General features: G+C 69.5%; 1 protein-coding gene across 2 annotated transcripts; it reads left to right on the forward strand.

Moving 5' to 3' along the window:
• Nucleotides 1-1,569: 1,569 nt before the first annotated feature.
• Nucleotides 1,570-14,742, forward strand: LOC128828313 (zinc finger E-box-binding homeobox 1-like). Of its 2 annotated transcripts, none has more exons than XM_054012868.1 (7): nt 1,570-1,631; nt 10,522-10,659; nt 11,166-11,323; nt 11,542-11,629; nt 12,158-12,756; nt 13,742-13,904; nt 14,170-14,742. In XM_054012868.1, the coding sequence occupies exons 1-7, from the start codon at nt 1,613-1,615 to the stop codon at nt 14,598-14,600; spliced, it is 1,596 nt and encodes a 531-aa protein (XP_053868843.1). In that variant the 5' UTR covers nt 1,570-1,612; the 3' UTR covers nt 14,601-14,742. The 2 variants fall into 2 exon arrangements, with proteins under 2 accessions (XP_053868843.1, XP_053868841.1); XM_054012866.1 differs by lacking the exon at nt 1,570-1,631 and adding an exon at nt 8,032-8,695.
• The last annotated feature ends 718 nt before the right edge of the window (nt 14,743-15,460 follow it).

Raw genomic sequence — 15,460 nt, forward strand, 5'->3', positions numbered from 1 at the left:
GGGGTCTGGCCCCATGGCCCCTTCCCAGGGCAGCGCTGGGGCCGGGCCCCCTATGAGCCCCCCGGCTCCCGCCCCAGCTGGATCCCAGCCCGCCACCGGAGCGTCGTTTTCTCGTAGCACATGGTGCCGACGTCCCCACCCGGCCCTGGCCCCCGGGGGAGCCTGAGGTCACCGGGATCTGGGCCTCCCCCCACCTGCCTGGGAATTTCCTGGATTTCCACCCCTTGCCCTGGGAACATCTGGGTCGGGGGTGGGGCGGCTGACATCAGCCCAGCCTCCCCCAACCCTGCCCCAGAGCGCCCGGCCCTCTGCCCCTTGGCCAGGCCCCAGCCAGGGGGGCTGAGGGGACAGGATCCCCACCCCCGTGCTGGGTGGAGCAGGGTTTGGTGGGTGGCCTGCTCCCACTCCCAGGGTGGCCTTGGGGGGGCTCCTCAGGCCAGTCGCCTGCTCTGGGGAACGACTTGAGGGGCTGGGGGCCTTTTGTAGGGGGGGAACTCATTGGCAGGGGCAGGTGGGGGGACGCCCCACCCTTTGCACAGACCCGGGGCCCATCGAGGCAGTGCTCAGAAGCTCCCTCCGCCCCCCCAACCCCCAGGCACTGGCTTGTGGGGCAGGCCCCTCGCTGGGGGAGGCTTTGGGGGGTTTCCCTGGCATCCCAGGCCACAGGGGGCAGGCCTGGCAGCGGGGAAGGGGGAACAATTGTCCCGGGCCCCGAGCTCAGGGCCCCTGACGTGCTGGAGCCCCACGTCTCTTGCTGGGCCGGTGCCCCAGAGTGGGGGGGCTCTGGGGAACAAAGGGGGGCTCATTTGGGAGCGGCAGGCACCCGAGAGCGGAGCAGGGGACTCAGCCTGCACCCGGTCAGCACGGGTCCCCCAGACCCCCCATGGGCACTGACCCCCCCCCGGCTGCTGGGCGGGGGACGGGCTGCAGCGACCAAGCTCCCTGCCTCCCCCCAGGGCAGGGGGGTCACGGGGGGAGGGGGAAACTCGCTCAGACGGGAGCCGGGGCCCTATTCACAGAATTCCCAGAAGAGCCGGACTGGGAGATCTGGGGGCTGAGCCGGGACAGCTCCCCTCTCCCCCCCCCCCCGAGGAAGCCGTGCGGGGGGGTTAGTCAGCACAGGATGTTCTGGCCGGGGGCCTGGCACTCGCTCCCTTTCCTGGGGGCTTGCGGCTCTGGGGGGCTCCCGGACAGGATGTGGGGAAGGAGGCCAGGACACGGGGCAGGGGGAGCAAAGCAGATCGGCAGTGATGGTGTTTTACATGGTTACAGCGGGGGGCTGGGAGTCAGGACACCTGGCTCTGGGAGGGGAGCGGGGCCCAGTGGTGGGAGCGGGGGGCTGGGAGGCCAGGACGCCTGGGTTCTCCCCCGGCTCAGGGAGGGGAGTGGGGCCCAGTGGTTGGAGCAGGGGGCTGGGAGCCAGGGTGCGGAGCTGAGGCAGCTGTACTGACTCACCCGCGGGTTCAGGCGTCACTTCCCAGATCCCCCGGGCGGGCGGAGAGTTTTATCAGCAAACAAATGTTCCGGTAACCCCCAGTGCCCCCGTCAGGTGGGGGGGGGCAGGCCGGGGGAGGTGGGGCCTGAGGTTGGTTCAGTGACTGTTCTAAGGAGGATGAAGGGCCGAGACTCAGGTAAGTCACGCAAAGGATGTGAAAATCTCTCCCCCTCTGCCCCCGACCCAGCTCTGCCGGTGCCCCTCACTCCCGACCCGCAGCCCCCTGTTATCCCACCCCTGGGCTCCCCCTGGCTCTGCCGGTGCCCCTCACTCCCGACCCGCAGCCCCTGTTATCCCACCCCTGGGCTCCACCCGGCTCTGCCAGTGCCCCTCACTCCCGACCCACAGCCCCTGCTAACCCACCCCTGGGCTCCCCCCGGCTCTGCCGGTGCCCCTCACTCCCGACCCGCAGCCCCCTGTTATCCCACCCCTGGGCTCCCCCCCGGCTCTGCTGGTGCCCCTCACTCCCGACCCGCATCCCCTGTTATCCCACCCCTGGGCTCCCCCCAGCTCTGCCGGTGCCCCTCACTCCTGACCCGCAGCCCCTGTTAGCCCAGACCTGGGCTCCTTCCCGGCTCTGCCAGTGCCCCTCACTCCCGACCCGCAGCCCCTGCTAGCCCAGCCCTGGGCTCCCCACCCCCAGCTCTGCTGGTGCCCCTCACTCCCGACCCGCAGCCCCCACTAGCCCAGCCCTGGGCTCCCCCTAGCTCTGCTGGTGCCCCTCACTCCTGACCCACAGCCCCCCCTTAGTCCATGCCAGGACGATGCTGCTGGACGGGTGGAGTGTTGCTGACACAGAGAAGTGCCCACTGGTGACTCATGTCCCTGGTGCACGATTTTCACCCCACTCACCCCCACTTCCCACTCTCAAAGCGGCAGCTGGACTCTCCCCACTCGAACCCCCATCCCCCCCCACGCTGGACACTCCGTCTAGAACTGCCCTCAGTGCGGCGTGGGGAGGGGGGCTGTCCCTGGGGCAGCAGGGTGGGGTGGGGGGGACTGGAGGGATCCCTCGCTGGGCCGGCTTCCTGGCCCTGCTCCGGGCTGGAAAGTCCCAGTAATGGGAGATCTCAGAGCCCCCAGCCTGTGCCCGCCGCGTCCTGAGAGCATCACCCCATCCTACCGGTGGGGGAACCGAGCCACACGCCCAGGGTCACACAGGGAGCCAGTGGCATAGGGAGGGTTAGAACCCAGGTGTCCGGGGCCAGAGGGCAAAGCAGTCCAAGTGAGGGGTTCTGCTGCGGGGGAGGCATTCCCCAAAGCCCATATGCGGGGAGGGCATCTGGAAGAAACAGCCTGAGCTCCCGGGGGGGGCCAATCTGCCCACGGGGGGGTCCCTCCTCCCGTGACGCCCATGCCATGGTCCCCAGAGCTCTCGGAGCGACCCCCATGCCAGGCATGGGCACCGGGTTCTGGGATCCCCAGGCCCAGCTAACGCCAGCCCGGCCTAGGAGCGCCAAGGGGCAGCAGGGGGAGCTAACAGCGGAGAGAAAGGGAGGGGCTCCTGCTCTGATGTCATGGGCGGGGGTGATATCATAGCCCTGATGATGATATCACGGCCTGACTGCCTCTTGGCCAATAGGCTCCCGGGATGAAGATTAACCCTGTCAGCTCTGCCCTGCTCCCACCTTCTGCCATCCCCCCTTGGGCCCGTGAGCAAGGCAGCGGGAGGGGGTCCAAGGGGACTGGCTTCAGGGCAAGCAGGGCCTGGGGCTCCAGGCCACTGCCCATTTCACAGCAGGAGGAAACTGAGGCAGAGAGAGGGGAGATCACCATGCCAGCTGCCGTGCCCGGGGCTATGTGAGTGGCTAGTGGACTCTGTTCTGGCCACGGGGCGGGGGTCCAGAGGGTGTGGGGTGTGTGTGCGCCCTGCCCTGGCTTTCCTGTTAAAACTCACGTGTGAACTTTCCCCTGCACGATGGAAAGCCACGTGTGAGGCCACCCCCGGGCAGGTGGGCTGAGGCGAGCGGCACCTGCGTGGTGACCACAGTCCCATTGCAGGCTGGGCGGGGGGGTGGGTGAGGTGCCTGGGGGGTCACAAGTGGGGGTGACGGTGTCAATGCATGTCCCCATGTGAGTGGCCGGTGGCCGGCCTGCTAGGCCCAGCCGTCAGCCCCCCAGCTGGAGCCAGGCCCCACGTGGAAATGGCCGGATCCCCCTAAGCGTTGCTGGCTCCCTGGTTCCTCACCCAGCCCCACGGCGAGGGCTGGAATCTCCCCCAATCCGCCCCCCAAAGCTCCCAGCCCTGCGCTGCGCTGGGCCTCTCCCCTGGCCATCTTGGACGCGGGACATGAGGAACCAGGGAGGAAATCCCTGTGACTATCGACCCAACTAACATGGGGGGGTCCAGCCAGTGCCCCCAGCCGCATGCAAAGTGCCACTGTCCTGCAAGCCCCCCCAAAGCCCCCGGCTATGGTTGGCAGCCTCCCTTTCCCCACTGCCTGTACCCCTGGGGTGTCCCTGGCCCCTCCCCCCACTGCCTGCTCCCCCGGGGTGCTCCCTGATCCCCCACCTGCTCCCCCAGGGTGCTCCCCGCCCCTCCCCCCACTGCCTGCTCCCCTGGGGTGTCCCTGGCCCCTCCCCCCTGCCTGCACCCCTGGGGTGCTCCCTGACCCCCCACCTGCTCCCCTGGCCCCTCCCCCCACTGCCTGCTCCCCTGGGGTGCTCCCCGTCCCTCCCCCCACTGCCTGCACCCCTGGGGTGCTCCCTGCCTCCCCAATGCCCGTACTCCTGGGGTGGTCCCCCCACTGCCCCTGGGGTGCCCCCAGCGCCCCCCCATTTACTGCCCCCCCGGCCCCTCTGCGGGGAGCGGACCCCCCCGGGCCGCTCCCGCCCCGCCGTCCCGTCGGGGCGGGTCCGGGCAGCGGCCCGGGGCGCCCCGCACTCGGCCCGGAGCCGGCGGCAGCTCCGCATCCCCGGCCCCGGAGCCCCGCGGGCAGCGCAGGAAGCGACCTGAGCCCCGCGGGAGACGCGGTGAGGAAGCGGCCGGGCTCGGGGGACTGGGAGTGGGGGGCTGGCCGGGGGGCTGGTGGTTGGGAGTGGAGTGGGGGGGTTGGCTGGGGGCTGGGATCAGAGGGGGGATTGGCTGTGGGGCTGGGAGTGGAGTGAGGGGGTTGGCTGGGGGCTGATATCAGAGGGGGGATTGGCTGTGGGGCTGGGAGTGGAGTGGGGGGGTTGGCTGGGGGCTGATATCAGAGGGGGGATTGGCTGTGGGGCTGGGAGTGGAGTGAGGGGGTTGTCTGGGGGCTGATATCAGAGGGGACTGGCTGTGGGGCTGGGAGTGGAGTGGGGGGTTGTCTGGGGGCTGGAATCAGAGGGGGGATTGGTTGTGGGGCTGGGAGTGGAGTGGGGGGTTGGCTGGGGGCTGATATCAGAGGGGGGATTGGCTGTGGGGCTGGGAGTGGAGTGTGGGGGTTGGCTGGGGGCTGATATCAGAGGGGGGATTGGCTGTGGGGCTGGGAGTGGAGTGGGGGGCTGGCGGTTGGGAGTGGGGGGTTGGCTGGCTTTGCTGATTGTGTTTATTAATTAGCAAATTAATTAGTGACGTGGGGGGAGGCAGAGTCGGATTCCTCCTTCCACTCTGAGGAGCACAGGGCTGGTGACCCTGGGGCTGGGTCCGGGTCGGTCACTGGGGGAGTTTTACCCCGGTCCAGGTGCCTGCTGGGGGAAGTGTGTGTGTGTCGGGGGGAGGCAGGTGTGTATGGTGTGCGCAGTGTGTGTGTCAGGTGGTTGTGCATGTGTGCACACATTAGGTGGTTGTGCAAGAGGTGTGTGTCAGGGTTGTGCACGGAGTGTATGTGAGAGAGGTGGCTGTGTGTGGTGGTTGTGCACGGTGTGTGTGTCAGGCTGTTGTGCACGTGTCAGGTTGTGCATAGTGTGTGTGTGTCAGGCCGTTGTGTGTGTATCAGGGTTGTGCATGGCGTGTGTGTCAGGTGGTTGTGTGTGGCAGTTGTGAGAGGTGTGTCAAGAGGTTGTGCACGTGTCAGGGTTGCTGTACATGCCCTTGCCAGTGGTTGCTCTTTGCTCGTCGTTTCCTGGCTGGGGGGGGGAAGCTGGGGGGGTGTTGCCCCCTCGCTCCCGGGGGCCCTGCGGAGGTGTGTCCCGGTCCCTGGGCTCCTGGGCCCATCCCCCTCGTGGAGGTGGGGCAGGGGCAGGGCAGCGTACCGGGGGCCCAACTTGTGCCCCCAGAGCAGTGTGACCCCAGTGGGCTGGACGGTCCAAGGGCCCTGGGGTGGGATATTGGGCTCCTGGGTGGCTGGGCCACTAGCCCCCTGCCTGTGGCTCTGCCATGCCCGGCGATTTGCCACCCTCTGCTCTGCGTCTTCCCAGCCCCACCGCTGGCCTCTGGCTACAGATGGGGAAACCGAGGCCCGGAAAGGAGTGAGGGAGTCACCCCAGGTCACACAGCGAGTCAGGGGCAGAGTTGGGACTAGAACCCAGGAGTCCTGACTTCCCCCTCCCCCGCTCTAACCACTAGCCCAGAGCTGGGAATAGAACCCAGGAGTCTTGACTTCCCCCTCCCCCGCTCTAACCACTAGCCCAGAGCTGGGAATAGAACCCAGGAGTCCTGGGCCCCGCCTCTCTCTCATTTCTTGGCGTGAGATTTAACATGCTGCCAAGTCTCTGTCACATCTGACTTCTGGGGCGCCCTGCGCTGCCCGGCTGCCAGGGGCCCGGGGAAGCTGGCGGGGCCCGGGCTGTGTGATGGATGGGGCTGGGCTGCTGAGCCAGGGTGGAGGCTGCGGCTGGTATCTAGTACCTGCCTCATACAGGTACCACCCCGCCCGCATCTTCAGAGGCACCTGATGGGGTGGGGCTGGCCCGGGGGCGCCAGGCCGGGCCGTGTGCCTGGGAGCCCTGCTGCACGGCTGCCCCGGGCACCTGGCTCGGGGAGGGGAACCTGCACTAAGCCGGGCCATGCGGGAAGGGGCACCGGGGACCCCAGGCAGCAGGACCCGGGGGCTGCTCCCCTCCCGCCCCACTTGAGGCAACACCCCGACTTGATGGCCCCACCCCCACTGTCCCCAGTAGACGGTGCCCCCAGGGCTGGGCTAGCAGGGGGCTGCGAGTCGGGAGTGAGGGGCACTGGCAGAGCTCGGGGGAGGGGTGACTACAGTTGACCCCGATGCCCAGGGGGTCCCTGGGTTTGGCACCTGCCTCTGACTCCCCCCATGTGGGGGGAAAGGGGGGGAGTGTGTGAAACCACTGCCCAGCGCTGCCCCCCCCCGCCCAGCCCTGTCCCCCACCTCCGGCCCAGCGCCTGCGTGTGCGTGTTATTGTCCATTTGGGCCTCTGACTGCGTGTGCGTGTGCCTGCGTGTCTGTGTGAGCGTGTGGGACTGCAGGGCCCCGTGTCTTCTGCCCTCCCCTCGGCTCATCCCTCACGCTCTCCCGTCCCTGGTGTCCCCCCCTGGGCTCTTCCCCCACGGACCGCACGGGACCAAGAGTGGGCACGATCTGTGAGTCCGTGACACTGGGGGTCCTCCCCTGTTCCTGGGCAGGTAGGAGCTCTGGCCACGGGGCCAGGCCTGGGCAGGGCCCTTTGTCTGGGACCCGTTGTCCAGGGGGTTGGGGCCCGGCCGGTTTGAGCCAGGACCCCAGATTGGTTCCAAGTGAGCCCCCCCAGGGGGGCAGCGATGGCATCTTCACATGCAGCCCAGATGCCGGTATGATGGGCTGGCTCTGGCTGTCCGCTCCCCTCTGGCTCTGGCTGCCTGGGCTCGGGGGGCACTGGAAAGGCACTGAACCCCCGACCCCACCTGGGACAGGCAGCCCCCAGTCTCAGGGGAAAGTGGTGGTGATGGGGGGGGGATATTTACCCCGTCCCTGCCCAGGGCAGTGACCCTGCCAGGCCCAGGCGGTCTCAGTGCCAGGGGACAAGGCTGCCCCCTGAGCCAGCCTGTTCCCTGCCCCGCCCCCGGGCACTGACGTGGGGCTGGGAGCCCAGCTCAGGGTTTCCACAACCCCCCACCTCCCCCAGGCTGTGTCAGGAGCCAGGCCAGGAACATTCGGCTCCCACCCACGCTGCCCGCCCTGGAGTGTCCACCTGTTCTCACGGGGCCCCGGAAGGGCGGGGGCTGGGGGGGGACTGAGTCAGCGAGTGGGGAAGGAAACGGCCCCTTCTCTGCGCGCGAGCGAGTGAGCGAGCGCCCGCCGGGGTTGTGCGGCCGGCGTGTGCTGCGGACGCGGCTCCGGCTGCTGGCACGGCCCAGCCCCGTCTGCTCAGCGCCTGCTACGGACCTGCCTGCCCTTGGCCCCTCCTGGGGGCACCTGGCCTGGCTGGGGAGCCGCTGGGATCCAGAGCGTCATGAACCCACGGGGCAAGGGCTGGCCCAGCTACTGGTGCCCCTCACTCCCGACCCGCAGCCCCTCACTCCCGACCCGCAGCCCCTGCTACCCAGCCCTGGGCTCCCCCCCAGCTCTGCCGGTGCCCCTCACTCCCGACCCGCAGCCCCTGCTACCCAGCCCTGGGCTCCCCCCCAGCTCTGCCGGTGCCCCTCACTCCCGACCCGCAGCCCCTGCTAGCCCAGCCCTGGGCTCCCCCCAGCTCTGCCGGTGCCCCTCACTCCCGACCCGCAGCCCCAGTTGGAGGTGAGGATGGGGCCAGGTTCTCCCCAGTGTGGAGAGTCTCTGCAGGAAGTGAAACAGCTTCTCCTGGAAACCTCCCGTCACACCTCCCTTCCCCCAGCTCCTGGCATGACGGGGCAGGGGCAGCCCCACAGGGCAGGGGCAGTCCCAGAGAAGCTGGGCGGGGGGAGGTGTCCGTCTAAGGAAAGCAAAAGTCCTGCAAGGTGGAGAACAGGGAGGTGAAGCTGGGTCCTAAAGGGGCCCCCAGCCCAGCTCTGCCGGTGCCCCTCACTCCCGACCCGCAGCCCCTGCCAGCCCTGGGCTCCCCCTATCAGCCCCCGGGTGCCAGGGGCAGGTTCTGGATACGCAGGCCAGGCTCAGGGGAGGAGCGTGTGGTGGCAATGGGGGCATGTGCCTGAGGTGCTAACCCCGTCCCCGGCTGTCTCCCCGCCCCGCGCTCCTGGCACCCTGGCGAAGATGGCGTCATGGCTGCAGCGAGGGGCTGCCAGCTCCCTGCCCCTGCGCTCCCCGCCTTGCTGGACCCTGGGGAGTTTCCAGGCCTCGCTCCTCCCTCCTGGCCCCCAAGGGCCCCGCAGGGCCCGGCTCCCCCGGCCGCCCACGGATCTCACTTGTGGTGAGTCTGACTCAGAACAGAACAGGCCACGGCCCCGGCCTGGGGAGACTCAGGCAGCAGCCGCCAGGCTCCCTGCCCCCGCCCTCCACTCCCGGCCGCCAGGGCGAGTGGCCCCGTGCCCCGGAGACCCTACAAAGCCAAACCAGGGCGAGCGGCCCCGTGCGCCGGAGACCTTACAAAACCAAACCAGGGCGAGCGGCCCCGTGCGCCGGAGACCCTACAAAACCAAACCAGGGCGAGCGGCCCCGTGCGCCGGAGACCCTACAAAGCCAAACCAGGGCGAGCGGCCCCGTGCCCCGGAGACCCTACAAAGCCAAACCAGGGCGAGCGGCCCCGTGCGCCGGAGACCTTACAAAACCAAACCAGGGCGAGCGGCCCCGTGCGCCGGAGACCCTACAAAGCCAAACCAGGGCGAGCGGCCCCGTGCCCCGGAGACCCTACAAAGCCAAACCAGGGCGAGCGGCCCCGTGCGCCGGAGACCCTACAAAGCCAAACCAGGGCGAGCGGCCCCGTGCGCCGGAGACCCTACAAAGCCAAACCAGGGCGAGCGGCCCCGTGCGCCGGAGACCCTACAAAGCCAAACCAGGGCGAGCGGCCCCGTGCGCCGGAGACCCTACAAAGCCAAACCAGGGCGAGCGGCCCCGTGCGCCGGAGACCCTACAAAGCCAAACCAGGGCGAGCGGCCCCGTGCGCCGGAGACCCTACAAAGCCAAACCAGGGCGAGCGGCCCCGTGCGCCGGAGACCCTACAAAGCCAAACCAGGGCGAGCGGCCCCGTGCGCCGGAGACCCTACAAAGCCAAACCAGGGCGAGCGGCCCCGTGTGCCGGAGACCCTACAAAACCAAACCAGGGCCAGCGGCGCTGTGCGCCGGAGACCCTACAAAACCAAACCAGGCCGAGCATGTGATGGGGGTGGGAGGAAGGTTCTTGTAAGGAATTGTGTGTGCGCACGATTGCATTTGCGTGTGCGGTGAGTGGTGGGGGTGGGGGGGTGTCACATGTGCCCATGAACTGGAAGGGGGTTCAGGGGCTCTGCAGCTGTCTGCGCTGGCGGGTTTAACCCTCGCAGGCCTGGCTCTCTCTGTCCGGCTGCTATTTCTGGTCCTGTACCAGGTGCGGGCACTCGGGGGTTGCCCAGGCCCTGGCACGGGGCCCGCGGGGCGACGGGTGATCTCCAGAACCCACAAGGCTGTCAGGGGAATTCCAGGTGCTGCCGGGAGCCAGAGGCCTTTGGCCTGGCCAGGGCCCCTTCAGCCAGGCGTGGGGGGGCGGGGGCTGCAGGACACGGCTGCTCCTCCTCCCGGCCCCCCAGAGCCCAGGGATGGTCTGGGTAATACTTCGTCCTGGCCTGAGGGCGGGGGACTGGCCTAGGTGTCTCGAGGTCCCTTCCAGGCCTGTAATTCTGTAACATGAGACCCCCCCCAGCTGCTCCGGTGGGATCCCCACCCCGCGACCCCCCTGCAGGGTAGCGCTGAGTCCACGCCCTGGCCTGGGCCGATTTCCGCCCCCCTCCCTGTGGGGGGCTGCTTGGCCTCGGTGCAGGGCCAGGGTTGGGCCTTGGGCGTTATCACACCTGCTCCGGCAGCGCCTGGCTGAGGCTGGGGCCGGATGTGCAAGGCGAGCTCCGCCCGTGCTGCCTGGGCCACAGGGCGGGTGGCTAGTGGTGAGTCCCCCCAGAGCCTGCCCTGGGGCTCCACGAGGCTGTGTGGGGCTGGAGCTGCTGGGCCAGGCAGGTGATGTAGGGGGGGATTCGGGGCGCAGGCCCCCGAGGGGCTGCCCGAGTTTCTCTCCCCGGCCCTGACTGGCTCCCGGCTCTCCTGTTGTAGCGCTGGCTTTCAAGGGGGCCAGGGACCCACGGGAGACCGAGCTGACCCAGGGCCCTGGCCCCACGGCTGCGCCCGGAGACCAAGGCAGAGCCGTGGGCAAAATGCACCAGAGACGCAGCCACCCGGACCCCAACCACGGTAAGTCCTAGCGGCGAAGTCCACCTTCAGCACCAGCCCGGCCCCCTCTACGGGGGGTGTCCCAGCCTGGGGCTGCCCCACAGCTCTGCCGGTGCCCCTCACTCCCGACCCGCAGCCCCTGCTAGCCCAGCCCTGGGCTCCCCACCCCCAGCCCTGCCGGTGCCCCTCACTCCCGATCCGCAGCCCCTGCTAGCCCAGGCCTGGGCTCCCCACCCCCAGCTCGGCCGGTGCCCCTCACTCCCGCCCCAAAGCCCCTGTTAGCCCAGCCCTGCCCCCCCCCCACAGCTCTGCCGGTGCCCCTCACTCCCGACCCGAAGCCCCTGCTAGCCCAGCCCTGGGCTCCCCACCCTCAGCCCTGCCGGTGCCCCTCACTCCTGACCCGCAGCCCCTGCTAGCCCAGCCCTGGGCTCCCCCCAGCTCTGCCGGTGCCCCTCACTCCCGACCCACAGCCCCCCCAACCAGCCCTGGCTGGTGCTGTTGCTGACGATGCTGCTCCCTCTCCCCAGGTCAGACTCCGGAGCTCCCCGAAGTGCCGGTGCCGTGGCCAGGTGCCCTGTCCTGCGAGTGCGGCTCTCGCGCCTTCGTTTGCCTGGGCCAGCGCCCCCAGCTCAGCCGACACGTGGCCACTCACTGCTGGCCCCCAGCCCACCCCACCCCCACCCAGGTACGGCGCAGCCAGTGCGGGGTGGGGGTAGGGGGGAGGGAGACGACCCCAGGGCCTGGGCTCGGGCCCAGGGGAGGTGGGGGAGGCTGAGCCCCGAGAGGAGCTGGGAGGCAGGGGGAGCCAAGGGGAAGCTGGGGCGGGGGCAGTGGGGGCGCGGGGAGCTCTGGGGGGGGGGGGCTCTGTCCAGCCCCTAACGATGGGGGTTTGTCTTGGGGCAGGCGGAGACGCGGCGGTTCAGGTGCCCGGTCTGCGGGAAGGGCTTCAAATACAAACACCACCTGAAAGAGCATGAACGGATCCACAGTGGTGAGACACCCCCTGCCCCCCTCCACTGTCCCCCCCGCCCCCCAGCCATCCCCCACTGTCAGCACATCCACAGCGGTGAGATCCCCCTGCCCTCCCAGCCACCCCCCCACTGTCCCCCCAACCACCCCCCCGTCAGCGCATCCACAGTGGTGAGACTCCCCCAGCCCCCTCACTGTCCCCCCAGCTGTCAGCGCATCCATAGCGGTGAGACACCCCTGCCCTCCCAGCCACCCCCCCCAGCTGTCAGCGCATCCATAGCGGTGAGACCCCCCTGGCCCCCTCTGTCCCCCCACTCTCTGCCCTCCCCCTCACTCTCAGCGCATCCACAGCGCTGAGGGCCCCCCAGCCTCCCACGCAGCCCATGCCCCCCATGTCCCAGCGCTCGGGGTGAGAGCAGGCGGGGGCTGGGATCTCGGGGGGCGGGGACGGGATGGGCCCTGCGTCTGCACATCTCTTTTTCTCACCCCCTGCGGCTCTCAGAGCTTGTGTGTCCCCCCCCAGCAGTGACCCCTGTCTCTGTCCCCCCAGGCGAGAAGCCCTACGAATGTGCCACCTGCGAGAAGCGCTTCTCCCATTCGGGCTCCTACAGCTCCCACCTCAGCTCCCGCCGCTGCCTCCTGCCCGCCCCCGACACCCCGGCCCCATGGCAGAGCCGCCCATGTGCTGCCAGGCCCCGGGGGGGCCACGGCAGAGACCTCTGCTCCCCACACAGCCCCGACCCAACTTGGCCCCTTCTGGGCCCCCCTGACCTGGGAATGAAGGGACCCAGAGATGCCAATTTGCCAGGGCCTGGCCCTGACCGGGGCCCCCCCGAGATCCCCAGCATGGAGCAGCCCTTGGACCTGTCTCTGCCCAAGCCAGGCAAGGAGACGGAGCCCAGCCCGGTGCCCTCGGAGGAGCCTGCGAGCCGGCTGCCCTACGAGCTCTACCTGCCCACCTCCCTCTGCACCCTTTTCCCAGCCTTCCTGCCCAGTACCCTCAGCCATCTCCTCCCGCACGGGGCCCCTCGGCTGCACAGGAACCCAGAGCTGCCGGCCCCCCAGTTCCTGCCCTTTCTCCTCTACCCGTACGGGGCGGAGTCGGAGCCAGCCCTGCCCACGGGCCACAGGGAGCAACACAGGCCTCTGGTGAGAAACTGCCCTGGGAAAGCGGGGCTGCGGGTCAGGAGTGAGGGGCACCGGCAGGGCTGGGGGGTGGGATCCCAGGGCTGGGCTAGCAGGGGCTGCGGGTCGGGAGTGAGGGGCTGTTGCGGATTGTGGGGGAGTTAGGGCCCTGCACCCCTCTTCCCGAGATTCACTGCGACTCTCAGCCAGCCAGTAAAGCAGAAGGTTTATTTAAGGACAGGAACACAGTCTCAAGCAGAGCGTGTAGGTACGACCAGACCCCCCCCTCAATTAGGTCCCTCGGGGAGGTTCAGGGAGCTTAGCCCCCAGCCTGGGGTTCCCTGCGTTGCACCACCCAGCCCCAACCGAAACTAAACTCCCAACCCCTCCCGCTGCTCCTCTCCTTTGTCCAGTCTCCCGGGCAGAAGGTGTTAATTCTCCCCCCCACCCCGTTCCTGGCTCAGGTTACAGCTCAGGTAGCTTCCTTCAAGGGAAGTCCCCATCCCCACTGCAACCCCCCTGCAACATTCCCAGGTCAAATCTGCCCTGCTCCCTGCTCCGTCACAGGGGCATCGGCAGGGCTGGGGGTGGGATCCCAGGGCTGGGCTAGCAGGAGCTGCGGGTCAGGAGTGAGGGGCACCGGCAGACCTGGGGGGAGCCCAGGGCTGGGTTAGCAGGGGCTGCGGGTCAGGAGTGAGGGGCACCAGCAGAGCTGGGGTGGGGCAGGGCTGGGTTAGCAGGGGCTGCGGGTCGGGAGTGAGGGGCACTGGCGGAGCTGGGGGTGGGGAGCCCAGGGCTGGGCTAGCAGGGGCTGCGGGTCGGGAGTGAGGGGCACTGGCGGAGCTGGGGGTGGGGAGCCCAGGGCTGGGCTAGCAGGGGCTGCGGGTCGGGAGTGAGGGGCACCGGCAGAGCTGGGGGGTGTTGCATTCCCTGGTTTGGCCCATGCCGGCCATGGGGGGCTATGGAGCTCCCAGCCTTGGCCCCGCTAATAGCCCCATTCCCGCCCCAGGGAGCCGGCGGGGCCGGGTGGCGCCCCCTGCAGGCGGGCGGGGAGCCGGGGGGCGGCCGGAGGCGGTTACGCAGGACCCCCGACGGGCTGTATCTCTGCGAGCTCTGCCCCAAAACCTTCCAGAAGAGCAGCTCCCTCCTGCGGCACCAGTACGAGCACACGGGTGAGCTCGGGGGGCCAGTGGGGGGGAGATGGGGGTCCTGACTGGTGGGGGGATCCTGGGGCAGGGAGACGATGGGAGCCCAGTGGGGGGACGGGGGTTGGGGAGATGGTGGGGGAGCACAGCGGGGAAGGCGGGGAGAGCCCAGTGGGGGGGACCTGGCGTTGGGGAGACGGGGGGATCCCAGCGAGGGGGACGGTATTGGGGAGACGGGGGGATCCCAGCGGGGGGCCGGGGGTTCCCTGCACTGACGTCCCCGTCCCCACAGGGAGGCGCCCGCACCGCTGCCCGCTCTGCCCCAAGGCCTTCAAGCACAAGCACCACCTGGCGGAACACGCCCGGCTGCACTCCGGGGAGCGCCCGTTCCAGTGCGCCCGCTGCGCCCGCCGCTTCTCCCATTCCGGCTCCTACTCGCAGCACGTCAACCACCGGCAGGGCTGCTGCCGGGCCTGGGGCGCCCCTGCCCCCCACGGGGAGACCCCCACCCCCCACAAGGAGACCCTGGCCCCTCAAGGGGGAGACCCTGGCCCCCTGTCACCAGGGCAACACCCCAGCTCCCTCCCCCCACAGGAAGACCCCGGCCCCTGCCCATGCTTCCCACAGGGAGACCCCAGCCCCCACCCCCTGTCACCAGGGCAACACCCCGGCTCCCATTCCTCACAGGCAGATCCTGGCCCCCACCCATTGTCACCAGGGTGACACCCTGGCTGCCTCCCCCCACAGGGAGACCCCTGGCCCCCACAGGGAGATCCTGGTCCCTGTCCCCCACAGCCAGACCCTGACCCCCCTGGGAGATCCCGGCCCCCAACCCCCCATGGCCAGACCCCAACCCCTGCCCCCCCCCGGGGAGACCCCGCCCCCCCCAGGGAGACCCCTGCCCCCCAAGGGCAACACCCCGCCTCCCTCCCCCCACAGGGAGACTCCAGCCCCTGCTCCCACCCCTGTCACCAGGGTGACACCCCAGCCCCCACAGGAGACCCCAGGCACTGCCCATGGTCTCCCTGGCGACACCCCGGCCCCCAGGGAAAGACTCTAACCCCCACCCCTGTAGGGAGACCCTACCCCAGCCTACTGTGGGCACCAAGACCTCAGGGAGACCCCACCCCCCACTGGGCCTAGGACCTGGGGCTCGGGCCCAGGGAGACGCTGCCCCCCACCCCCTGCGACTCCCCTGTGTGTCTGGAGGGGGGGGGCGGGCCACATGCCAGGGTTCAGGGCCCCACCCTCAGGCCAGGCCCCCCAGCTGTGGCTCCCTCCCCTGCCGCCCATGGCGACGGCCCTGCCACTGCTGGGTGGGCACCACGGGCACCCGCCCCAGAGCCCGCAGTTAACGGTGCACAGCAGAGCCTGAGCGGCAAAGCTTTCCTGCCCCCCCGGTGCCCTCGCATCCAGGCACCAGTGCGAGTCCTGCCCCCCCGCCCCCGGGGCACCACCAAGGGAGTTTCGCTCTGCGGCCCACGAGGATCCTGGCAGCGCGTGGCACAACCTCGGGGGGGGGGAGGGGGCGTTGTTCTGATTGTAAACCGGTGAGAGAAAATCAATCAATAAATAACCATCCC

Source organism: Malaclemys terrapin, chromosome 23 (assembly GCF_027887155.1).
Source record: "Malaclemys terrapin pileata isolate rMalTer1 chromosome 23, rMalTer1.hap1, whole genome shotgun sequence".
Taxonomy (NCBI): domain Eukaryota; kingdom Metazoa; phylum Chordata; order Testudines; family Emydidae; genus Malaclemys; species Malaclemys terrapin.